The 27,848-nt window shown below is 37.2% G+C and overlaps 1 protein-coding gene across 2 annotated transcripts in view; it reads left to right on the top strand.

The window, feature by feature from the left end:
• The window catches only part of LOC123864791 (heparan-sulfate 6-O-sulfotransferase 2), a 131,494-nt gene that overhangs the window by 14,810 nt on the left and 88,836 nt on the right, over window positions 1-27,848 (top strand). For both annotated transcript variants that reach the window (XM_045905470.1, XM_045905471.1), the window contains exons 2-3: window positions 4,419-4,655; window positions 18,325-18,422. In XM_045905470.1, coding sequence (XP_045761426.1) covers window positions 4,419-4,655; window positions 18,325-18,422 — 335 coding nt within the window. The remainder of the gene's footprint in view (window positions 1-4,418; window positions 4,656-18,324; window positions 18,423-27,848) is intronic.

Genomic DNA, 27,848 nt, shown 5'->3' on the forward strand with positions numbered 1-27,848 from the left:
CCGCATGTCAGGCGTTTAGGTGAAGTAAATCGAAACTTACACTAGAAATTCTCTTAGAAGACTTACTTTGGTTTGAGTTTCGATGGTTATTGTAAATCATCCAGTGCGTCGATACTTATTAGGTACTTACGACTAGCTTTTGCCCGCGATTTCGTCCGCGTTGCACATAGCATAGCCTATAAAGCAATTTAACTAATGCATATATGACAGAAGAATAACATAGCTATCGATCAGTGGGAGAATTTTTGAAATCGGATGAGTAGTTTTGGAAATACATCCAAACTTATTATCTTTACCTCTTTATAATATTAGTGTGGACAAAAAAGAAACATTACAAGTAAAGTCTTTGCATTTATGACCTAAAATCTAGCATCTTTATTAATTTACCGTCGTCTAAAGTGAATTTGAAAATCAAAAAAACATTAAACTCTAGTATCAAAGATCTAAAATTAACGGACCCTCGAGTGTCATACGACAAGAAGCGTGATTCAGCAAGAGTTGTCTCAGGGGCGACATTTTCCAATTAACAATTGCTGGACAAAAACGAATCCAATTCACGAAGAGCGGCTAACCTTGGCTGGAATTGTACCCTGCGGGCTGTGGCGCGATTCGAACCTTTATTTCATTAGATAAGAACAATGGCACAATTGAGAAATTAATATTAGGTTTGTGATAGTAGAAGCAAGATGGTGCGTGGGTAAACTCAATTATAATATATAGCGGATTATCGTATCTTTGCTTATAAAAGTTAAAAAAAAAAAGTTCGGAACAGCTAGGATATGGAACGCCCTTCCGGCATCAGTTTTCCCTTCCACCTATAATATGGGCACCTTCAAGTCAAGAGTGAATAGGCAACTTCTAGGCAAGCGCGCTCCATCTTAGGCTGCATCATCACTTACTAGCAGGTCTGATTGCAGCCAAGCGCTAGTCTATATAATTTAAAAAAAAAAAGCTATTACACTGTGGTCTGGAATAACTCCTTGATTAGTGTATTGATTGTGGTCTTTATTAGGAGAACCGAGAAAATCTATGTAGCTAAGGTGTAACTTGAGGACTAAGGGTTAGTTGTGTGGATGCCTCATTTAATAAGAACTTATCGTTAAAAGCTTAACTTATTTAAAGTATCCACAAAAAAAGACTCCTTTCATCATAATAAAAGATTACTTATTTTCAGTCGTTATGATTGAAATGACTAAGCTGGTCTACATATCTCAGAATGCAGTCTAAATTATTGGTCCATTAACCTTCACTTTATTATTATTAAATGTTGCGACGGTAAACTTCTGGTTCAATGGTACTTCTGCTGAGTCTAATTCGTTTTACATAAAGTAAGCGCACCTTCATCAATTACGAGAAGGATGTCACGATGTCAGAATGATGGAGAAATATTATTCCAAATCCTGCTTGACAACAACGTGATGTTAACGTTGAAAGGTCTTAAGGAAACCATCCAATTAGCCGATACTGAGCAGAATACAAATTCAAGAAGCACGACGAACCTTGGCCCGAAATAATACACTGTAAGAGTTTGTGATTGCGACTGTAGATTAATGGATGAAGGGCCTGGCACTTCATTAAAGCGAACAAACAAGAGGGGGTGCGGATAGGCTCTTTATCTCGTCACCCTCTTAACCTTCCGCGCCTCACTACCTTTAGCTTGAGTACTGCGTCACTTCTTGGCTTTTGGGCTGTTATAATATTCAAGTTGAACTTACCAAAGCTAATAGGCTTCGATTTACACTGATGAGTAGGAATGTTCAGATAGTGTAAAGGAAATAGGCGGAAGACCGTGTGTGGCGGTGCGTTTTTGGGAAGCCCTATGTGCAGCTGTGGACGCAAAGAGACTGACTGACGGAAATAGGCTTTTGCCATAAGCAAATTAAGTAGATTAAAATTATTGCTGATGTGAACAACTCTATTAAATATTGTAAAGTACTGATAAAGCCTTTTACTCTAATCTTGAGGACTTTGCTGTAACTACCTGCATACAGCAAGCTCTATACCTGATCTAAAAGTTAAATGTGAGTATAACTATCGCACCTATCGGGTCGTAATCGAATCGTATACTGTAAAAACAAAACACCCTCTTAAGTTCAACATACAATTAACAAATGCTCAACAAAAACAAATCCAATCTAAGGTGAGAGAACCTTTGCCCAAACGCCCGCACAGTGGTGATTGCGACTGTATTAATGGATGAACGGCCGGCCCACTTCATTACGCCGAACAAACAAGAGGGGGTCCGGATAGGCTGCTCTCGGAACCCTCTTAACCTTTCCGCCCCTAATCCTTATCTGGAATTATTATTACGCATTTAGATTGCTGTGCCATTTTATTGATTGGGACAGACGAATGCAGAATTCCACAGCCTTTTGGTAACACACGTTATCGTCGAGTAAAGTTAGCTCTGGAGTCTTCCATCCAACTATCAGTCTGCTTGTTAGACACCGGTCTATTTGAGAATGTACTACAACACAATACACATGGTTATCGGTAGGTCGAAACTCGAATCATTGCAGTTGCAACATGCATGCTACATGTTATTTTGTTAAAGAAAACCATAAAATTTTTGACAAATAACAATTTTGCTAAATAACTTATTGGCAGATTACAGATAGAATTGATTATTAATTTCATTAATTCAATAGCTTTCATTTCATTTCGTCAATAGCTTTATGTCAATAGTTTTATAATGTTCCACAGAATGGAAGTATCATTCTTAAGGAACCTGTATGTACCTCCCGCAACTGGAGTTAAAGACTTATAATAGGCTGATGAATTAATAGTCGTGTTTTGACGATGAAGATGTTTCCAAGGCTTAACTTGCCATCAACACGAATATAAATATTTCATGAAACAAACATATTCTAAAACCAGCCTGGCTAATCCCTTAGCAGAAGAATTTGAAACATTTTATTAGGATTTTGAAAGGATTTTTCCATATTTGAAAGGAATTTTCCATGTTGTAGAGTTTCTATTTGAGTAAACGAACGGGAGATAGAATACGATATTAATTTACTCCCCTTTTTTTTAAATTCTCTTACCTAATACCTTCTTTTACCTTTTATAAAAGCGTTTAATTTGTTTTCAAGAGAGACTGCAAAAATAAGCAAAGTCCTATTTCTCTTGGAAGCTGAATGAAAATCGTTAAAATTAATTAAGTTAGCGAGAAAATCCGCTTTGCATCAGAAAACAGTTCTGTATTATTTTTAATGCGTTATTAAGTCCACCTTGTAGGTAATTCTGCTTATTTTTCATTGTTTTTCAAATTTTTTGAACCCAAAAGTACTTATTAAATAAGTGACTTCTAGCTTCTTAAACTTTTTTTGAATTGTGGATAGGTGTCAGTTTTTAGAATGCTATTTTTGTTTACAGTAGTTATACCAATTAGTCTGGTCAATTTGAGATTGGAAATAAATATGTAGGTACTACACTACGTCCATGGGTATTGGACAATTGTAAATTTTGCATCAAAAGAATGAATCACTGCACGTAAGTACTTTAACAGTGAATACAGGTTAATTTCATATCATGGCTCTTAACACAATCTGCACGATACGTATATATATGATAGAAGATAGGAAGTAGGTATTCTTTATATTAACCAGTTACTTCTATGTATTATGTAGTAACACAGTATATTTAGATAATCTTTATTGCGCTTTAAAGCGTCCGAATAAAAGGTGCAAAACATTAAACAGGTTCTGTTAGCTTCGCGACTCTACATTAAAACCTACATTATGGTTTTATGTGCAGACACACTCCACTAACTTCGTAAAATACTGCCAACGGTAACTAATGGCTGGAGGTACGGTGTAGTCTGGTAGCGACAGGGTGGGTAACTTATATCAAAAGATGTCTCGGTTAAACAACGTTGACCCGTGGGCGAGCCTTTTTTGAACCTTTTCCTATTTATGTGGTGATTGCAATAAGGTTCACTTGAGTTGGCTTTCAGAAGAAGGTAAACACCTCTACTTTAGCTCATGATTTATTGTCGGTTCACTCATTACATGCACAAATAATAATGGAATTTTAAACTGAACATTATGTTTTTATTCCCTTGACTGCGGTCTACGATATTCTGTGGTAAGAAATGATGCAGTCTAAGATGGAAGCAGGTTAGCGAATAAACTGCGATTTGTAGTCTACCGCAAAAGGTATGTATCAGCTTCTATGTGCGCTTTCCTTGAGCACTACAAGCAAGCGCCTATAGTCCCGAGTATGGACAGACGGACAACGGAGGCTTAAGTAATAGGGTCCCGTTGACACCCTTCGGGTACGGAACCCTAAAAATGAATGAAAATTATGAGTTACATACGTAGATATTTAAAGTCTATAGATATTTATTTCCAGTGGATTATGTCTATGATTTAAGGAGTTACCAATACCGAATCACAAGTTATATCTCTTTGTTTCAGGTGTGCGCGCTATCACCAAGGGACCGGGTATCAGAATCACTTGCACTGACGTACGCGGAAGCCCCCGGAAGACCACTACCCGATGTGATGGCTCAACCCGGTCTGTCATATGACGATGTCTTGCACGACGACTTTAGGTTCGATCTAAACGCTCACGACGTCATGGTGTTCTTGCATATACAGAAGACTGGGGGCACTTCTTTTGGAAGACACCTTGTTATGGATCTGGACTTGAAGGTACGTAAGAACTCAATGTTTTCTATTCGACATAGACCTCTAACTCGCGGTAAGGTGATGATAGCTGACATATTACCATCAACGTAGGCAGTGGCGTGCAGCTCATAGAGGTATAAAAGTACTGCTTACCCTAGTTGTAATAAATCAACACTTATTTTCCATTATGACCTGCCAGAAAATAAGTTCATACCTCAATGTTTACCCTGGCTTTAGATTCTATGCACGCCACTGAACGTAGGTACAAATTGGATCACAAGTCACAACAAATGCTGGGCGTACTATATTAGGTACTACTATATTAGGTACAGTCAGGACAAATGTACCTGTAACAATTTTCTAATGATTTTCACGAGCTCAAGAAAATTCCTCTTATTTTTTACGATTTTAATATTTCTCAGTCATAGCAACCCTTTCTGGTCCCTTAATGGTTTGCGGGAATTATTTGTTATTACCAATCCAACGATTTTTAGCAGGCTTCGTAATTCTACCGATTTTATATTTCGCCTTTCGAGACCCTTGGCTACCTCCACCCAATCTCATTAACCGAACTAATTCGAAAATACACAATGATTTGTAGCAAGTTTGCATATTAATCAGCCACACAAGCTAGCAACTGGTTAACTATGCCAGCAGTAGGTACGCCCCCGTAACCTGTGCCGTTTGTATTAATCAGCCTGTCGTACTGTTGATTGGGTGACGCCTCGAGGCCGCCTGCCTTGTATCTAAGATATATTATCTTATCGTTATTTTATATAGGCTATTAGTTTTGTTGCCATAGTATGAAGGACCGGAAACGAATGGAGTAGGTAATCATGGCACGTGGATCGATAAAAGACGTCACTGGATCTCTAAGTAGCTCTAAACCTTATATTAAATCTATAAGGTTTCTATTTACAACCATCATAAAGAAAACTATAATTTTTTAACATAAATGTATCGAGTTTCATATCAAACTTGCTAAAAATTGCAGAATCGGCAAGGCTTGAACAGTACATAACCTCTTTGGCTGGTGTGCCATCCCTTGGTTAAGGAATTCTATAGTAGAACGACAACTGGAACGTGTTGCTACTAGATGTCACTAGTATTTAGTTGTCGAAGATTTCGTCATGGGTAGTAACAGGAACCTCAAGGGTGCGATAGCTAGAGGGATGCAGGTTCAATCCTTGCCGGTTCCCCAATTTTTTGATGTGTAAGTAATAAGTATTAAATACTAATTTATAGTTTCGGAATGTAGTTAAAATCACTTAAAAAAAATGATAACTATATCTCAACGAACAGACAAACATACCATTGAAGCATAGTCTCTTGTAGTAGACGGGTACTTACTCGGGTAAAATAAAGCTTATCTTTTTTTCGCATAAACAAATCGTCGCCTTTTTTTCATAACAATCCATCACGACGGATCTAGGAAGTCAAGCAGCCAATTCTATTCGATCAATATTAAATATAAAAGTCTGCGTCGAAAATGCAAAGGAGACGTGATGAATATGTGAAGGACGCAAAGCTTGGCAAAGCCAACCAGCTTTTAGGCTTCATGCACAGCGATTCTGGGGCAGAGGGTCGTGGCGACGTAACCTGTTCTAATTTCATGAACATGTTTTTATTTCAGTGAACTGCTTCGTGTGATATGTACCTAATGCACTCGTACCTATTTATTTAATGAATGTACAGGCACAGAACATTTTATTGTGTACTAGTTTATGCCCGCGAATTCTTCCGCGTGGATTTAGATTTTTAAAAATCCTGTGGGAACATTCAATGTCCATTACAGGGCTGCATCTCTATACCCGTCAAAAGCGGTTATACGGACGGGTTTCTTAAAGTCCTGAGGGAACCTATTGATTTACCTGAGATACAAGCGATCTGTACCAAACGTCAATATCGGTTCAATGGAAGGGACGTGAAAAACTAGCAGACAAACACACACACTTTCGCTTTATAATACATAATTAGTTTAGCATGCCATATTTTTATTTATTTGTTCCGAAATTAAAACCGATCCTTTTTCTGTGTGTGTGTAGGCTGTGTTCTTGTTCTTCTTGTTAATGTGCTGTCTCCTTACAAAGATTGGTAATCATTAGGGCGATTTCAACTTTTAAGACCGCTGCTTTAAATAACGATTTTGTGCTCTTCCCCAAATCTAAGTTCCTATTATCCTTCGTATTTCTGCGACCAAGCCTCCTCTTGCGCTAAGTACTTTACAAAAAGGTATAATTATTGTACTGGACAGATTTGTATAAATACTCGTATATCTAGTAAGGTAAAATCATTCATTATAGCCCGGAAAACACCTATTTCCTTTCTCGTTCAATGCGTCCGGTTTTACGACGAATCGTAGATAAGATTCGTCGCAGAGTCGTATTACAGTGTGCCTGTAACCTTAAAGATAGGCATGCGTGCGATGATGTTGCAAAAATGAAAATGGCGGATTCTTTGTGAGAAAATGTAACGTCACGCTATTCTAAAGGCGTCCTCGCTAAATCAGTTTTAATTTTATGAGAAAGAAAGTGCGGCAAAAGTGGGTAAAAGCTTAACATTTTCATGGCACCTAACTTTTTTCCGCCAAGATTAATTACGTTCTAATGGCGAAGTAAAGTAAAATTGTAGGCATGCCTTTACAAGTTATTCTATTGTTGGATAGTGGAATGTTCGTGGCCTGATATTGGATCTGAGTAGGTATACCTACGTATAATATCCACATTCCACATGTATGCTCTGCACTAGCTCCTCTACGATATTATTTTATTACCCTATCGTTAGAAATGTTCGCCATCTCGTTTGGAGCGCTGCAGCTCTAATTGATATTGTTTCAGCCATCCTATGTTTGCCCGAAACTCTTGTCCATTTCATCTTTGGCTAAAATATATACAGCCGCAGCAAGAATTCCATAAATTCAGCCAATCCACATGAATTGAAAGTTTTCATCATCACCATGTTCAATATATAACCGGCTAGCTAGTGAGAACGGGTCTCCTATTAGAATAAGAAGGCCTATGGCCTTCTTATTCGGCCATAGTCCGCTCTGCTAATGCGAATTGGCTCACTTCACACACCTTTGAGAATATTATGGATCTTTTAGGTACGTAGGTAATCTCACGATATTTCCTTCACCGTTAAAGCATGCGATTGTTTAAAACGCACATAACATCAAAAAACGTGTCGGTAATAGCTAAGCGGTCAATACGTCAGTTTTCTATTCGGCAGGTCGGGGGTTCGTTGCCTCGCACGCATCTCTAACTTTTCGGAATTGCAACTATTGCGATGTTGTAATACTTTACAACAATCCATCATTCTTACAATATAGGCATTAGCCACTTCGAATAATAAATAATATGCATTTGAAGCGAGCCAAACTCCAAATTCGAGACCGAAACCAGTTCGAAACCAAATTAATTAAAGCTTAGTTTGAGTTGTCATCAAGAAAGACACCGAGCTTCGGCACTGCCGGTGTGTGTTGCGCTTTAGGCTGACCTCGCCGTCACACGTGGCACGCGTCTGTGTGAGTAGTGAGTAACTCTTATAGCGCGATGTATTGAGCGGATCTTCTTTTACTTCACTATTTTGTGCTAAGTGTTTACCAATTTCTTATCTTAATTGCTTCGTTTTTGTTGGTACGTGGTGATAAATTGCTTTTCTTGGAAGCCGAATGTACGGTATCTTACTGCAATTGAATATAAAAAGTCCAAAGTCACAGTTCATCAGATCTGTCTATATGTATAATAAACAAAGAATTCTTTATACACTAATCAGCTTTGTCACGTTGCTGCTGTCAAATAAATGACTACTGTAGTCGATTACGGAAAATTTGCACCAATCATTATTACAATCGCATTTGTTATGATTGGCTGAATTCATGCTATACTTGTTGCAACAATGCATCGTTCAATAGTGAGCGAGCGTCAACCAATCAGAGGTGATTGCAGCCGTCACACTGCACTGTTTTTGTTTTATGGCGATGCCTCATAGTTTATTATTATCGTTACAGGCATAACGCATGAGGTAGTGTTCCTGGCTGCCACTTACGGGTGAAAGTAATAATTCAATTTACCTGTATTCTGTGGTTCAGTTACTTTGCATCGTTGTTATTTGTCGAAAAAGACAGTACATTTCAATTTTAACAAATAACAACAGCTTTGCTAAGTAACTTATCGAAAAATTACAGATAGGATTGATTATATTAATTTTGGCTGGTACAGTATCGCTCCAATCATATGCTGGTATTCTTAATTCTTCCTACGCTAAAGCAAAAGCCCTCGGTCTTGAGTTGATGACACCCTTATCTTGGAAATATTCACCTTAAAAGCAAAATATTGATGTGGCTTTAACCATTCGAAATTTGAAAAAGATGAAATTTCATTAAAGTGCACTCATAAAATATATGCTTGAAAATAATGCTACTAACTTTTTAGAACCTTAAAACACAAAACGTTTTATGAATATTCGCCTTGTGGACTTACATAAAAAAACTTAAGTTGACGACTTGGCTAGTTATCGAGTCATTATACCCATTGCCTGGTTTTAATTGCGTTCTGTGTGGTTGAGTGGCAGTTTGTAATTATAAACGTTATTGCTATTTTTTTTATTTTCATATTTTCCAGCGTTGAAACTTAATTTATTGCGCTAAAGCGTCGTAAAAGGAGGTAAAAGAACCATAATGTTACCTCTACCTGCATTTATAATATGCAATGGCGTGCATATGGTACTAAACAGCCCGGGTAGGTTAATGTATAAGAAAATAAAACGAGTAACTAATTGCCGCATAAATGGAAAAGAACTTGTTGGTTTATTCATCAGCTTTCACCAGCTCTTTAGTTATAGTGAGGTATACCTGTAGATAGACGAGACGAGATAGAGAGGAGAGATATTTAAAGGAATATGGAACTGCAAGTCCACTGTTGGACATGTGCCTTCCTGATAGCGCGCCACCAAATATGTTCCGCCGCCTTCCTCATCCGCCCGATTCCCGCTACCTTCTTATCCACCCATTTCCCGCTACTTTCTTAAAATCGTCTATCCAGTGAGTTGGAGGTGGTCCCACACTGCGCTTGCTGGTACGCGGTCTCCACTCCAGAACACATTAGAAGGTTCATTTAAAGTGAATCATTTTTAACCCCCGATCCAAAAAGAGGGGTGTTATAAGTTTGACGTATGTATCTGTGTATCTGTATACCTGTCTGTGGCATCGTTGGTCCTAAACTAATGAACCGATTTTAATTTAGTTTTTTTTGTTTGAAAGGTATTCTTAGCTATAAGATAATATCCAAGAAAATCGGTTCCACCGTTTGAAACTTATCAGCTCTTTTCTAGTTACTGTAAACTCCTTCACTTGCCGAGGGTGTTGTAAATTTTTAATTTACACATTTGTCTTTAAATAATGATACATAATGAACGGCTATCAAAACAAAATCAGCGACGTTTAGACGTTTGTATAATTTCATCCATGCGGCATTGAAAATAAAACCAATAATATTTTTTTAATTAAGATAAGCGCTTCCCTGTCCACTTTTTTTGGGTACAAATAAATATATGAATTTATCTTTGATTTCTTATGACTGTGTAACTTCTCTAAATATGATTCACTTTAGATGTACCTACTGTCCGCACCAACAGAATGCATGAAACTAAAACTAATATGTGGCTTAGAAACTGATAACATTAGCATACACGGTATAGAATTATGCATACCAAGTTAGGTCTAACTAGGTCAAGAGTTAGGTCATAGTGGAGGAGAGTTTCCTACCGCATAGTAAATATTTAACGCCTTGCTGGTTGCAGTAGCGGTCTGTAGCGACTTGTACTTACTGCCGAAGTACAGGCAATATTTGGGGGACGTGATGTACTGACGTAAGGGCCAAAGCACACGCGATACTTTAACTCTAGGTTGGTCGCGTTTATTTGTTAACATCGGTCGCGTGGAGTCTTTGAAAGTCTCCTTTACAAAATTATCTTATATTTTATAAACCTACCATTATAAGTATTTAGTGTTTTAATTTATTATTTTATGAAGGATTAGTCAAGGTTTTACTTAGTAATTAATCTCGAAATCTTTTTATTTGGCGTCAGTCTTAATCCCAAAAAATATAAAGTACCTAAACAGGGAGAAGAAATATAGCAGTTTTTTCAGAGTTTGGGCTAAGACCCCATGCGAACGATCCCGGAATGACATCGGTGGTCAACGACTTCCATTGTCTGTTATACTTGAGAGTGGTATCTATGCCAGAGACTCGGTAAATTACTGCACGTGGCGTTCGAATCGGTGCAGAGTAAAACTCCATGATTGCATAGCTTTCGAGCTTTCGGACGATCAAATGTGCGAGGTTAAAAGTTCAATCGCAGTTTGTAGCTTCCGAAAAACGATCAAATCGCCAATTTCCGATGCAAACGGTATCGTGTGTGCTTTGCCACTAAATGGGATGCGGTAAATGCGTCATCCTTAAGTTCCACGATTTGCCTATACATTTTCCGCAAAAAATTGTACAAAAGGTACAATTTTTTGTTATTTTCTTGGATATACATACACTTAAAAAAAAATAACAGATAGACGTTGGGTTCTTGATTCATTGGAAAGACCTTTCGCCCATTAGGAGGGACAGACAAGATCAAACAAGTCGCAGGGAGCCGCTGGATTCAGGCGGCGTAGGACCGTGGCGTGAGGAAGTACAAACAAATAGACCTATGTCCAACAGTGATTAGTAGTTAAATACAACCGAATGAAGGCGGGTGAGTCAGCTAGTCTAATTTTTACTAAGACAGTATTGGTATACTAGGTAGTTACAAAGCTAACTCGGGTTTGTTAGTTTTGAAGTTCAAACTGACTTTAGTATTCAAACTTTGAAGTCTCAGGATAATACCACAAGCGTTCTTTGACTCGGTTGCGAGATACTGAGTTACTGAGCAGCGGTGAACTTGCCAAATATAGAGTAGTTCAAGCAAGCATCTGCTACCACGTTTTAGCAGTACATTTAAGAATATAGAACATTATCAGAGATTTATTTGGGTCACAACCGCAGTCACTCCTCTAAAATATAAAATCAGCCAGCAGAATTTTTGTGAGCGCTACTTAATCTTAAAAAGTTTTAAATCGATTTTAATTAAATTTTGATTATTACAATATACACGGAATATTTCGTTTAGTCCCTACAAGAGATCTATTACATCGTAAAACTATGCCTATGCCCAAAAGTAGACGTCTATCAGTTGTGAATGATAAATCACGTGAGTCCAGCCGGCTTTTGTTTTATAATGAACTAGCAGACGCCCGTTTTTAGAAACTCTTTGATATTCCGGGATAAAAAGTAGCCTATGTGTTAATCCAGGGTATAATCTATCTTCATTCCGAATTTCAGCCAAATGCGTTCAGTAGTTTGTGAGTGAAAGAGTAACAGACATACACACATACGCACATACATACACACAAACATTCGCCTTTATAATACTCGTATTAGTGTGCTATCACTCAAGATAGATAATAATTTTGTTAAGGACACTCCTGCAAAGCCGGGGTAAGTCAATCTAAGAGATTTTATCAAGTCAGTAACTTTGCACTAAGCTAAATTGGGTTTGTTGGTTTTGAAGTTCAAACTGACTTTAGTCTCAGGATAATGTCTGCCTTGGTTTCGCCCACGTGAAATTCGGCGATCGATTTTGTTGGAACTTGAAGTATTTTTAAGTGTAATTAGTAATGAATTAATTTTGAACTGCCGAAGATTCATTTCAATCAATCCAGTATTAAGCATGATGCGACACACTTGCACAGAGGTACCTACATAAACAGACAAATTGTAGCTGATTCTCTTGTACACAATCTCTAAACTAAATTGGAAGGCCTAAATCTAATGAATATCTCTTTCCGCATTATAAAAGAGATATTTTAGACTTTAGATCTGTTGTTTCAGTAAGTTTAGAGATTGTGTAGAATAGAATCAGCCATAAAGACTATTGCATTTTCATACTCACTAGTAAAAGGTTCCCCATCGATATTTTTTTATTACAGTTGATAGTAATAGGGAGAGCGGGAGACCTTTTACATGGGGAGTCGCGGGTTCGTTCCCAGGCATGCATATAGTTACTCTATGTTTTATGCAATTAAAAATGTTACTTTAACTGTGAAAGAAAACTTCGTGAGGAAACCTGTATGCCAAAAGTCACATCTGTTCCGTTCTAAAAGTTCTGTGAAGTTTGCTAATCCGCACTTGGCCAGAGTGGTGGACCTAAACCTTTTTCATTCGGAAAGAAGATTTCTGCTCAGTTATATGGGCTGGCGATGGGTTGAGATGATAATGATTGGAGGTTTTCGTTTGGACCTTTATCTTGATTGGTAAATTTTTTGGGTCAATAAAGGCCTTTTCACGTCGTAGTGAATATTTAACGCCCCGTTAGTTTCGGCATCGTAGCGGTTTTCGTGCTTATTGCCTCAGCCTACAATATTGAGTAGGTAGAGCGCGGCTTTCGTGTGCGAATATAAAGGATTCATCGGATGCGGTAGTTTTGTGTTTAACTCATTCTTCTTTATATTTTGCTAGTTGATCCGCCCGACACCTCTCGGATGAAATTTGATATACCTAAATCATCATGATCAGCATAATCAACCCGTCTTGTCTCGGTTCACTACTGAGAACGCGACGATGCTTTGAGCTGGTTTGGGCTTCCTTATATTGTGGTAATAAGAATTGAGGTGGTAAAAACTGCCTTTCTACTAGGGATGTGTAAGATGCGTAGGAGAGCTGTGTGTGAAACCTACCACGAGGATCGCTTCATTTCATTGCCAAGCTCATTGCACCCTTTTTAAACATAGCTAAAATGAAAATGTAAAAATTATATTGGTCGGCGTCTTTTTAACCTCCGACCCAAACAAAGGGGTGTTATAACGCGTGTATCTCTGTGTCTGTATCATCCATCTGAGTGTATGTCTATGGTATCGAGTCGTTCAAACGGATGACCGAATGCGGTTTTTTTAATTCCAAAGCCTGTTTAAGAGAGATGGTTCTTAGCTATGTTTGATTAAAATCTGTTCAACGGTATAGAGATTATTATCAGCTGTTTTTTTCAGCAGGTGTAGAGATCTCAGTCATCTGGTTGATATTTATGGAGTCTATCCCGACTCATATGCAATACTATGGTAACCTTGACTTGTCAAGGGTGACTTAACGCTTGACGATAATAATGCCTTGTTATACGCAATGATGAGGTTAGAGTGCGCTTGCTTAGAAACAATAGGTAGAAGTTTCTAGTTTAAAACAAGCACATTTGATAGAATTGCTATGAATAGAAATGAAAGAGATACCTACTGAAAGGGATCTGTTGAAACTTGAAACAGAGCGAATATTCAACCGCATTGTAAATATTTAATGCCATGTTGATTTTAACGGGAGGTTAGATACCTAACAAGTACCTACCAACTGTCGAAACTAGAGACTAACTCTATTATTTTGTGTTAGTAAGGAAATAGAAACGAGAATAAGCTCAACAATGCTGGAATCAAACTTTACTATGACCTGCTTTTTTTTCGTGGGGAAATCCTAATGGATACTGACGAAAACCCCACGGTGTTCCACGTATGTCCTTCGTGGCTGGGCTACAGGAAACTATGACATGCTTTTTTTAAGGTGAGGAAATCCTCATGGATACCATTATGTTGGACTCTTACCGACTAAAACCCCACAGTGTTCCGGCTCGTTCGTTGTTGCTGGACACAGGGACACGAATGTTTCCAACTGCAACCCAGCTAACGGCACCCGCCAAGGCAGGACCAGCTGTGGGACTAAAAGAGGGACAAAAAAAGGAAAGAGAAAGAAAGTAGTAAAGTTGACCTGCCAGTAAAACTAAAATTGTTTCAAACGTAATAATATTAAATAGAGTTACCCGTTTCCCAAGTGTTGTAATCGTAAAATGTTGCACGTCGATTCGGCGGTAAGTATCAACTACGAGTATGTTGCTACTTGCTAGGATATTGGGAAGAGCATGTTATTCGTAGTTTCAAATGTAATTATGTCAAATAGAGACACCCGATACCCACCGCATTGTATGGTTAGACGTCGTTTCGGCGGCGGCTAGGATATTGAGAAGAGCATGTTCGTAGTTTCAAATGTTAAACAGAGACTGCCAATTTCCACCGCGTTGCTAAACATTCTATTCACGACACTGCTGCCGATTTAGGATGAAAAAGTGGGGAGGATTCTAGATTGCCTCCTAAATATGTCATGGTAGGGTCATTTTAGGTCGGATCCTAAATCGCCTTCTAGATCGGCCAGCAGTCGCAGATATACATCCGATATCACGCACTGAGTTGCACTTGCAGACCAATGGTGTAGGGACCACCCTAGGTTGCTCCATTCTAGGTGCCTCCTAAATCGGCCCTGCCGCAGTGTCGTGAGTAGAATGCTTAAGGTTGCAACTTGCCGCCTCGGCGCGCCGGTTTCGGCGGTATCAAATCAATGTTGCTAAGTACTTGCTACGTCTATGATATTGGGAAGAGCATGTTGTTCGAATGCAAATGAGATGCATTCGACGTGGGACGTTTACATTTGCCATAATTCCTAGGAAAGATGAAGATTTGAATGTTAATAGTTCTTATTGAGCCGCTGGACACGTAGTGCTTGAGGCTAGTAAAAAGTATACAATAGAATGTTTATATGTCCCAACTGGCGACTTTTTGATTTGAGGACATTGTTAAAATCTTCTTCTCAACTTTCTGTAGAAACTGATTTGTGCTTGTGCACTTATGTACCTATTAATTTTTTTGGATAACTGAGGGAGAGGGCTGGTTATCCTTAATACAGATCTAAAAAATCTAGCTAGGATAGCCAGGTCTTGATCTTGCAACATTTTTCAAATTGTATTACTATTGGAGTAATTGTGTTAATAAGCACGCAAATTGTTCAAGATCAAATAATACCTATGTATGTATATGTTATATAAGATGATTGGAAATAAACGTTTTATTTATTTAATATTGAATTTGTTCTGTAAGAAATATAAAACACATGATTGAGGATAGACAGAATAATTGAAGTTTCGGGATTCGGCTTTTAGATAAAGTTTCTTAGCCAAGGTTCGTTATTCTGTAAATAATCAAGTAGGCGAGGGAATATAGTTAAATAAACACTAAACAGTTTCCTGTGTCTCCGAAATGTAAGAGTACGTGACACGATTATATTAAACGAAACAATACGTTCATTTGTTTCAAAGATGTCTACAGGGTTTTTGGTTGATACAAATTATTATTATTTAACCAACCGCCAAATACATCATTGTACTTTAAAAATAAAACGTATCGAATTGAAAACATACTTATTATGTTTGGAAATCAATTTAAAATGGGAATGTCATGCGTATAGCGTTATGGGTGTCTCTCGGTATCACTTTATTACATACTCCTAGTACAGAGTCGAACCAGACTTTTAGAATTTGTAATACAATGAACTATGTAAAGGCATTGACGTTTCACACTGCGAAGGTGCGTAGCAGCAGTGCCGCGCCTTTAGTGCCTTGTACTTACTGCAATAACACGCTTGCCACAATTCCTTGCGTAATAAAACGGACACACGTATGCGCGCATTCGGTGTCACCGCGACCATGTCAAGCGGGCAGTGGCGTGCAGGATATATTGGAATAAAAGCACTACTTACCCTAGAAACAGCTCAATGTTCGTTTTTATGACCTGACATTAAATAGGTAAGTATCTATCTACATAATGCCTACCCTAGACATAAACCTTCTGCACGCCACTGCGGCTGCAGGGTTATAGATTTCTAGTATTCGGAATAAAGTTCCTCTGTATGTACTCGTAACGACCTTTCAACGCGACCTCCCATTTCGCTTTACAGGCTATAACCGTACCATCGCATCGTCATTTCGTCGCCCCTCTAATCTTTTCTAACTCCATGTCCTCCCGAACAAAGGATAAATGTATTCAGACCCGACTTAAATTTTATACCTCATGTATGAATATGAACACGGTTACGTATAAAATCCTGTTAAGTCCACATTGTTTAGTATCACAACGTACCTCCTGATTCTTGTTTAACGTCTATTGTTAACTTTGATGTCTGAATGGATATGACAGTCTGTAAATGTTAATTGGTGCATGTATTTGTATTATCAGTGATCTCTAAAAAGAGCTTTTAGAAAAATTAGACTTTTAACATACCTTTAAGTCAAGACTGAATAGGCACCTTTTAGGCAAGCGCGTTCCATTTTCGGCTGCATTATCACTTGCCATCAGGTCTGATTGCAGCCAAGCGCTAGTCTATAAAGTTAAAAAATCCTTTTAAAAACTTTATTTTTGTTCAAAATATGCTAAATTGCTCTTGAAGTCACCGGCGCGGTGCCAATCTGCAGAATGAATTTGGGATTCTAGACTTATTTTAATCAGAATTGAAGCAAGAGATAGAATAGAAAGTTATTCAAAAAAACTTTTACAGGTGCTTTTGATTCGTCAAAAGAATCTATATTGCTCGGCACTGGTTGCGGACTGGCAGTTTTTTATAATTTTCCTGTGGTTTATGCATGATGTAAACCAACAAACAAACAGACAAGCACGAAGACTATAAGCTTATAACAGTAGTAAAGAATTAGTTGATCCTTCCTAAAATTAGATTTTCCAAGATATATGTAGGTTTTGACATAACAGGCACCGGATTTCCTCTTCTACCGTTACTCATTGATCATTTCCGCTCCGTGCAAAGGTCGGTCGCAAAATGAAAAGGCTCTGCAGTTTAAATAGCTTGTGTTATTGGCTCTGGCGATATATAGTTTCACTTAAGCGAATTGTTACATAGTACAGTGGGCTTAGTATAAGATTTTACATCTCACCAACGCGAACGTTGTAGTGTAGAGAATTTCAGCGTTGTTGTCGGCCGTTTTAAGTATAGTCCGTACAAAATGACTTCTCACGCGCCATTTTAACTCTATGGGTCAACTGTCACGTCAAAAGTATGGTTCACTTTTAAAATAGGACTAAAGTCGTAGTTACTTTTAACATGAAATTTGACACATAAAGTTAAAATGATGTCATTATGCTTCGATGCTCGAATTCTATCAACGTTGGTGAGGTGTAAAATCTCATACTAAGCACACGGTATTGTGACCTGATTTCCTAAAATGGATTTGTTTTCAATGCGCAAAGTTACGAATCTCTTTTCTTATTTCAAAGCTTTGTGCAGATCCCAAAGAATTGTCGATCCACGCTCAGCAGAAGTATGAAAAGGCTTTGCATTTTAAAAAGCACGTGTTATAACTCTTTTCTTATTAAAAATCCCACTTTAGTGCTTTTCTACACCGTCTTTGACCTAATTCTGCGCCGGATATGCTTTACTTGTGCAAAGTTACTGATTTCACTGGTCATTTCCGCGCTTCGTGCGAGACTCAAAGAACCTCCGACCCGCCGCCGCCCAGGGGGGGAACTGAAAAGGCTTTGCATTTTAAATCGTGTGTGTTTATAGGCTTTTCACATTTAAATTTCTTTGAGATATAGGTACTTTTTTTACATAACTTTACTTAGCCGAGTTAAGTTCAAAGAACGAATATATTTTTGAAGTTAAAAGACTCGATCGAGCTGTTTCCCAATAGAGTCTTTCAGCTTCAAAAATCTATCTCTTTCAGTAGAAGTTTATTTGAACCCTAACATTGGACGATTGAAAATTTATTCCATCCCATTTTTTCTTTGCAGAGGCCGTGCAACTGTCAACGGGCGCGTAAACGCTGCCATTGTTTTCGTCCACACAGCAACGAAATATGGCTCTTTTCGCGATACTCAACTGGCTGGAAGTGAGTACCTTCTATCTGACATACCTACCATGTATGTATTCCCACACGACGACAAACTAAATTATGACATACCTTAAAAATAAACGGTTCTCACGGTTTTTGTAGCCATATTTTTCTCGAAACGTTTGGTGCGTCTGTGACAACTACACGTGTCTCATTTTAATCTCATTTCAAGAGAGGCGACTAAGTATTGGCCCCCTCGCTGGTCGCTACCATATTTAGGAGCAATAAATTCATGTCACAATAGCAATTTGGCGGCATGAAGTTTGAATTTGAATTATTATTTATTGTTCAACTCATCAATATGATTACATCAGCACGGCGCCGAGGCTTGCCGTGTCCTCGGACTTGAATACCGCCTCATTTTGGGCATGCAAATGTGCCGAATATGCGTACTAGGTGTAGGTACAACCATGCAAATTACCTCTCCACACTATTGTCCACCGCCCTTGGGGATTAAACGACCATTCGATTATACGTGGTGCGAATGGCTGATCGAAAACCATTTTTGATTCGACTGGATGACTGGAATTTTCAATTTGGCAGTTCGAAGGCTAACAAATCACAAACCTTTTTGTACATATTGCTCTTCCGGAGGCCCACCGGGTATTGGCTCTGAATTACATACAAAGGTAGCGTAATCTGGTATTCGACTATTATTCCCAGTAAGCACGCGCTCACAATGTTTATCATCTCGACGGTTATTTTTATGTTCGGTGTGAACAATTGACGTTCAAATCATTGATTAGATCAATTCCGTAGCGACTGTAGGTACTTCATTGATATGCTTGACGTGTGCGTCGTAAATTAACGCACCATAATGCGGAACTGTCGGCCCATTGAATAGCAGCCACGTGCAATCAAATATGACTCGAACTCTCGGCTACTGTTTCTAACGATAGACGCGACGAACACATTTAGAAATCAATATTCGTCCATTTTTATCTCCATCCTCCTTTCATAGAATCTTTTCTTTATTATGTTAGCGATAAAATATTTCTTATCTCATGAATAAAGCTGTACCTTGTTTGGTTTCTAATGTTTATTTTATCTCGTGAGCGAGGGATCGAAACATCTTAAAAATGCTTTCATAAAGCTGTATTATTTTCAGAGTCATTTATTTGGCTATGCGTGATGTATTTTTTCCTGGCCTAAGATTGTTTCTTCAATTTTACGGTGTACAAAGGCTCATTTAGGTGCCGAAGGATGAGACTATCTCACAGTGGAGTCGACATAACGATCCATTCAATGCTCTCCACAATGATTATTTTATTCAAAGTTAAATATTTACGCACTACCAACGTTTGATTTTAAGCATCTCATGCATAGCTAGAATTGATCTTTGTATTGTTACTTAAACTTTTTATTATTCAAGTCACTGATTGTCTTTTTATTTCTAATCCGGTTGCATTTCTACTCATAAGTACATTGTTGTTGGAGAATGTTAAGGAGCTTATAAGATTTTAAGACAAGGTGTATTAGTTTTTAAAGGTATTCAAATTGTCCCATGTGGTGATCGGTGATAGAGTGACGTTACTACCGCTTGTAGCTATTAAATCCGTTGCTCTTTCTATGAGACCTCCCAAGGCGTCCCAAAGCGGGCGGTCCCAGCCTTTTGACAAACTTACGATAAGTCATTAAGAATGCAAGCGATTAACACTCCTAACTCCACCATAATTAGTTACAAATGGACTAAGCCTAGTTATAACTCTTCGTAACTGTACATCATTGTGCATCTTTTCACATCCTTGAGATCAGCTTCGCTTTATTTTTATCTGTTTGCTTAAACTGCTCATGTAAACAACGGCTTTTTAGCAGTTTTGGGGCAGAACATTAAAATCGAATAGCCCTATTCTCAAAAAGCCCTGAATACTTGAACAAATCGAATGTAACATCCGTGAAACCATCTAATCTAAAATCCATTTCACGTTCCAAGAAATCAATTCTATAAAAGCTTGGTAGGTATGCTTACTAATTAAATCCAATAGCAGTTTCATTTAAATCCAATTTTGACTCTGATCCAATTTATAGAGTTCCTGTATCTTTTGTTGATCAACTTAAATTATTTATTTATCACTGTTTTGTACACAAAATTATTCATTAAAATCATTTACGTAACCTCTGATCTACCCTTTTCACGTTCGATGAAATCGAATTTATAATACGCTTACTAATTAAAGTTTGCAGTTGCAATTCAGTTCAGTTTTAACGAGTTCTCTGTGCCTATCTCCGACCCTATCTATCACGTCTCCCCACAATTATCTTTCATCGTAAATTAACTCAAATTATCTGTCGCCAACCTCCACTCGGTCTCCTTTTGGTATATTAGATACCATTACTTATATTCTAAACACGACGCCAATGTTCCGCCTCGAAAGGAGAAAAAATTAATTTGTGTATTCAACTCCCTTTTTTTCCTTTCAACGCTGCGCGGAGCTTACTAATATTATCCATTTATCTTATTACTGGCGTCTAGAGCGAAATACGAAATGTAATTTTCATTACAATAAAAGAATGGAAATTGTACAGATTTATTCAGCGTATTTGATAAATCATATATCGTGACAAAATATGAGGCATGCAGTACCTAATACTTATAGTACCATAGATTTTTCGTTGCTACTTGACAAACCTTCAAACTGTCCTTCAAGTTCGCAGAAGTTTTTTACGGGTACATTTCCGAGATCAGCTGTTTGCAGGGTTGTTACGTTGAAGCTTTAAACAATTTCTTCAAGTCCTCATATCTCTCACGGGTATCACACTACGAGACTTACACGCATATTATCTAACACCTTGTATAGGTTTATTTGTATTTAATTATTGGATGCAAAGGAAGTGGTAGATGGCGTTTGTGACCTGAAACAGTAATATTTCTTTGTTATCCTAGTGTTGAATAAATATAATTAATTACAGTACTAATTATAAAATCTCATAAGGCATAACTAAAATGACAATTCTTATTAAAATGTTCTTATCCTTTTTCGTCGGGAAAATTGTGAATAGGAGAGCACTATTTTTACTAGACTGGCCAATTTAATTTTAAGATTTGTAGTACAACTGATTCACACTGATTGATGTTGTAACCTAACTAATTTTGTTTCAAATATAGGCTAACATAATTTGGCAACAAAACGTTGAATAGATTGGGCTAAATTATAATTGACAGAGTTTGCAATTTTAGACAGTTGTTAATTAGAATTGACAGTTATCGTACATTTAGACTAAACTGCTACCTGTAGCAGAGTGAACTAAAGTGAGGGAACTCTCGATTTGATCCTGATGCGACGATAATTTATGATGAAAATGCAGTTGAATAAAAAAACCGTTCACGTGCGAGATGAACTCGCACACGGAGGGTTCCGTGCCATTGTAAAACAAAAAAAAAAAAATAACAATTTTCAATCGTTTTGTGATGTAAGCATCAATTCACGGTTTTCTGATTTTTGCCTTCACTTGTGCCGTAAGACCTACCTATCTGCCAAATATTCTAGATCAACGGGAAGTACCTCATGGGTTTCTTGACAGACATACAGACTGACAAGAAAGTGATCCTATAAGGGTTCCTTTTTCCTTTGGTACGGAACCTTAAAAACTCTCCATCTCCACATGCTCATAATTTTATAGCTGGCCTCAGTAAAGCCCACGTTATTAGTTTCTGCAGTAGGTACTCAACATGTTTTGATATTAAAGCGATGTGCAATTTACCTACGTGTTCATGCTGTAAAATGTTTCTCCTAAAATAACATGTTTGTGTTTAATTTAATTCTAAGGATTAATCAGACTCTGTCAACGCTTCGCACTAAGCCCTCGCTTACTTTTGGTATTTCCATAATTTATAATGTCTGTCCGCCCGTCTTCAGTCGAGCATTTTCAGTCAATGTTGTTTTTTTTTGGTTCCGTACATTAAAAGGAAAAAAGGAACCCTTATAGAATCACATCGTTGTCTGTCTGTCAAGAAAAACCTATACTTAAAGAGAGTATTTATCGTTGATCTAGAATCATAAAAGGCTAGATAGCTCTAACAGCACAATGAAAAGGAAAAAATCCGAAAACCGTGAATTTGTGGTTAGGTACATGACATTAAAAAATTAACGTGTTCACAAAATCACATACCTATAGGTAGATGGCGCTCCGTCCGTCATTAACTTACAGTTGTTGCACATAAAAGTGGTAAAAATATATCTTGTATGATGGTACCACAGTTGGTGGTTTAGGACCAGTTACAATACCTTCTCATAACATTGTACAAAACGAAAATACCTAGTCGCAATTAACTTAAGTAATTGTAATACTTGGTAGTGCTCTGCCGGTTGGGAAAATGATATTCTCTTAATTGGTTTAGCTGTGCGTTTTGTTTGATGGAAGCCTTTGGCGCCCGCGGTTAATTATCGCCCTACCAACAAATACGTACCACTGAGCGACTTAGCTTGCAATACAATGCCGTGTAGAAGCCAATTAGGGGTACGACTTACGACTCTACGGAACCATGCACGCTACACGCGGCATCCTGGCACACGCAAAAGCAAGCCATGCAAGTTATATCTATAGCTGCTATATAAATCATAAATATCTAAAGATCTGGACAGATATAAAGGGCGGCAGCAGTGCCAGCAGTTGCTACGTCACACAAAACCCGGGTTCGTTTTAACCTCCGACCCAAAAAAAAAGGGTTTTATAAGTTTGACGTGTGTATCTGTGTATCTGTCTGTGGCATCGTAGCTCCTAAACTAATGAACTGATTTTAATTTTTTTTTTTGTTTGAAAGGTGGCTTGATTGAGAGTGTTCTTAGCTATAATCCAAGAAAATCGGTTAAGCCGTTTGAAAGTTATCAGCTCTTTTCTAGTTACTGTAACCTTTACTTGTCGGGGTTGTTATAAATTTTTAATTTACACTTGTTGTTAACGAGTAGTCAACGGTAGACATCACAGCACTTGCATTTTACGTTAAAATAATTTTGATGAAAAATGAAACACGATCGAACGGATTTCGCAAAAGCCCGAAAAAAGTTGGAACAAAAAGTAATTTTCGCTCAGATTTAGCACCCTGTTCCATTAAAATCCTAGCAAATTTTTTAGAACGTAAGCGTCCAATATTCGTAAATTTCAATTGATAGCAGGCGTTTTGTACATAAAAAGTAAAATTGGGCGTCGAAACTACATAGGAAAATGTTAAGTAATATAAAATGGAGTAGCTGACTCGGCTTAGCTTGGGTAGAAAACGTCTTCTTCTATTTTGTAATATACTCGTAAATATGTAAAAAAGCCAGAGCCTAGGACTTGTTCATCAACCCCCAATCCAAATATTTGGACCGACAAAGCTGGGATTTCGCACGGAGATTCCTTCCCTTTGTAATGTAGACAAGGAAAAAGGACGGATTTTTCGAAATTCCTTCAAAAACCTAGATGCAAACATGTATTTAGGTTTATCCTAAACCATCTTGGCTGCATGGTGTTACGTCAGTCAGGCAGTTTGTTTTTTATTTTATGTTTATGGTGTCAATCATTATTTATTATTATTAAATTGTTTAGCTTTAGCTGTTCAGATAAATCGTCGCGGAACAAAATGTTACGATTGGAAATATTTTTTTACAAGTTTTTATAAAAAGTGTGTGTGACAATTTTATTGTTTTACACGCTAACTACTCGATGTAGCGAAGCGTGAAATATTTCAATTTATTTTAGCAATTGCTGAACGGATAAAATAACCTAAGTACCTATAAATAAGTTAAGTGCACGGCGTAATCCTTTATGAGGGCAAACTCGCCAACAAACTGCTGTTCAGATTGTATTGTACGTATTGTAATCTTGTTAGTGAATAATGAATATATTAATAAAAAATAAAAAAAATAGAGAAATAAAATTGTAGAATTTTCATATAGTATGTAGTTTTTTGGGTATTTATGAACAACTAGTTGAGGAGTTCCTAAGTCCTAACAATACTATATCTATAACATACAAAGGAAGCACGGAGTTCATAGTAGCAATTTGGTGAAAATATTTCATACCTAGTAATCTACATAGCCCATGGAAAAATGTGACGAGGAAGAACAATATCTACGTGCACAATAAGAACGCATTTACTTGTAAGGGGATGTACGCACAATACGCAGGCTTTAGGATTTTGTAAAAGATTCCTTTGATGTTCCTAGTGTTTCATCATCCTCATCATTATCAATCGATAGACGTCTGCCACGTATCGGAACGCTAAATCACTTGGCAGTAGGTTGTTAACTAACCACGGCCGAAGCCTCCCACCAGACCAGACCACCAATTTAGAAATTATAAAATTCCAAATACCTGCCGGGAATCGAACCCGGGACCTCCCACCTATAAGACCACAGTACTTACCACTGCGCCAGGCCGTCTTCGGAACATTGCTGTTCTAGTAATACGATATCTCCCCGGAGAGATATGCACTATTTCTTGACGTCTATATGCAAGCGTTTATTTAGTATAATGTGTCCGTTTGATTACATCATCGCGGCAGCCACTAAACAACTGAATATCTTTATTAGTATGATGATAAACAAGAAACTAGAACTATCGCGCAAATTAATCGGTCATCGACCTATACGCGGACATGCACCTATTGTAGCATATTATATAATTGTTTGTTGTTTATATTAAGAGGTTATAAAATAACTTGAAGTAAAATACGAAAACGATTACTAAAACCTAACGGGCAAAAATACATTGTGTAAAGCCGTGAAAACCAAACTACAAGATACATTTGGTTTTAATGATATTCATAATAGTAATTCAAAATAAACGTTTTTAACCCTTTCTTTGGATGAATAGGTAATCAAATAATAATTAATTATTATAGGTTAGAAAGGCAAAGTTTTTTAAAAGAAAACTGTCGAACGCAAATCTTTTAATCGTATTTTTCTTCTGATGATAAGATGAAAGAAATCGTCTGAAAACAATTAATGTAATTAGACTTTTGAGAACATCATAGAACTCCTTTAGGCATGCAGGTTTTTTCACGGTGTTTTCCTTCATCGTTAAAGCAAGTGTTATTTATACGAGTTTCAGAAATATCATGAGTTTCCATGACAGCGCCAGTAAGAGGCACATAAATATATGATAATAAACTACTATCATGTCGTTTAAAGTAACGAACGAAGTCTTGGATTAATATTTATTGCCATTTTCTAATGAACTTGTTTATACTAGCTACGTGAGCCGGAATAATTCGCCTACTCATTTCCCGTCCATTCTGGAATTGATGCGGTGGCATTTCTTTATGGCTATGCGTTGCTTATAAACTTACTCTACATAATGTAACAACATAGCTAAATACGCATACAATCTCCATCCCTTGATAATATTATTTTACAGATTCCCACGATTTAATGCGCGTGGATATAGGTTTTTTAAATATACCGTGAGAACCCTTTGATTTTCTGGGATAATAAGTACCCGTGGTAATGATGACATACTCGTAGATGCAAGCTATCTCTGTACCAAATAGATAATGCCCACTACTTCGGTGTGAATTTATGTTTTTACAAATCCCGTGGAAACTGAGTTTCCGGGGCAAAAAGTAGCCTATATTCTACCTCGGGATGCAAGCTATCTCTGCAACAAAATTCTTCAAAATCTACCTGATTTTGAACAGATGGGCCGTGAAAAGCTAGCAGACAGATAGACGGACAGACAGATACACTATCGCATTTTTAATATTAAAATTATGGATTGTAAATATACAGTATGTTGCGATATAAAAACAATAATGATATACGTATGAACAAGTAATAAAAGAAACTAATAATCAAAAGAAAAAATACCCAAAAACATTAATTATTTTAATCCTGACCAAAGACTTGTAAAGATTCAGATACATCTAACAAGTTCGTAGTGCCTATGAAAGCTATTAATATTTTATATATTTTGTTTTAAAAATAACTTCGACGAAAATAATGATCTTTGATTTTAAATTACTGCGTTAACAGGGCTCTCTCCGTCACTCGTTTCATACCATTTCATACAATCGTAGTTCCAATTTCATTTGAATATTAAGCAACTAAATTCCATGAAATTTTGCAGACATATTCTAGAAACTAATATCTGTGTCTGTGGTGTTTTAGATTTTTCTAAAAATATGTAGTTTTAAAATTACAGGGGTTCAAAGATTTGTATGAAAATTTTAAGACCGCGTAACTTTGAAACCGAATATTTTAACAGAAATCTGGAAAACCACAGACATAGATATTAGTTTCTAGAATATGTCTGCAAAATTTCATGGACTTTGGTTGCTTAATATTCAAATGAAATTGGAACTACGATTGTATGAAATGGTATGAAACGAGTGACGGAGAGAGCCCTCTTAAAACATACTTAGTGTTTGAGCTCCCGAGGGTTAATTTAAACACAATCATAATAATCATACTTGAAGACGATTATGATTGCGTGTGTTCCATTATAACGGAATTGGTTAATTGCAATATCAGTTAAGTTTAGTAAGAACTTAAAAAGTTTCTATATACGGGACAAAGTCAAACTCGTTTATTTAATTTTTAATTAAATTAGCCTCAATAGCTCAACGGTTATAGGAGCGGACTGAAATCCGAAACGTCGGCGGTTCAAACCCCACCCGTTGCACTATTGTCGTACCCACTCCTAGCACGAGCTTTACGCTTAGTTGAAGGGAAAAGGGAAATGTTAGTCATGATTAAAATGGCTAAAATTTAAAAAAAAAAATTGGACCACGACTTCTGTTTTTTTCTTTGTAGTGATGTGATGATGATAACTATTTTAGTTAGCGTAAAATTAAAGTTATTTTAGGGATAACTTTGGTAATTGTGTAATTGTAATACTTAACCAATTTAATTCAAGAGATTGCAGGTTAAATCAAATTCAAAACAGTCAGGTTTTTTGCTTTTATTTTATTATTTTAATATATATTCTGAAATATTTTTAATTTATATGAGCAACAATACGACGCCGCCTAAAGTCACAATCTGTCGCACATAATTATATCAGGCCAGCTCTTTATGGGACCACCTGGTATGTTCGTTAAACGTAAGAACGTTTTAAAATTGATTTGTAGATTCTTACTCTACGTTGTCTTTTATTTTTATTAGCCCCGCGTCCCGACCCAAAAAGAGGGGTGTTATAAGTTTGACGTGTGTATCTGTGTGTCTGTGTATGTGTGTATCTGTGTATCTGTCTGTGGCATCGTAGCGCCTAAACAAATGAACCGATTTTAATTTAGTTTTTTTTTGTTTGAAAGGTGGCTTGATCGAGAGTGTTCTTAGCTATAATCCGAGAAAATCGGTTCAGCCGTTTGAAAGTTATCAGCTCTTTTCTAGTTACTGTAACCTTCACTTGTCGGGGGTGTTATAAATTTTTAATTTACACTTGTTAGTATTGTTGTTTTCTTTTTAGTTCTTTATTTATTATTAATTTATAGTTATTGTCTTA

The sequence above is a fragment of the Maniola jurtina genome, chromosome 4, assembly GCF_905333055.1.
Source record: "Maniola jurtina chromosome 4, ilManJurt1.1, whole genome shotgun sequence".
Classification (NCBI taxonomy): Eukaryota; Metazoa; Arthropoda; class Insecta; order Lepidoptera; family Nymphalidae; genus Maniola; species Maniola jurtina.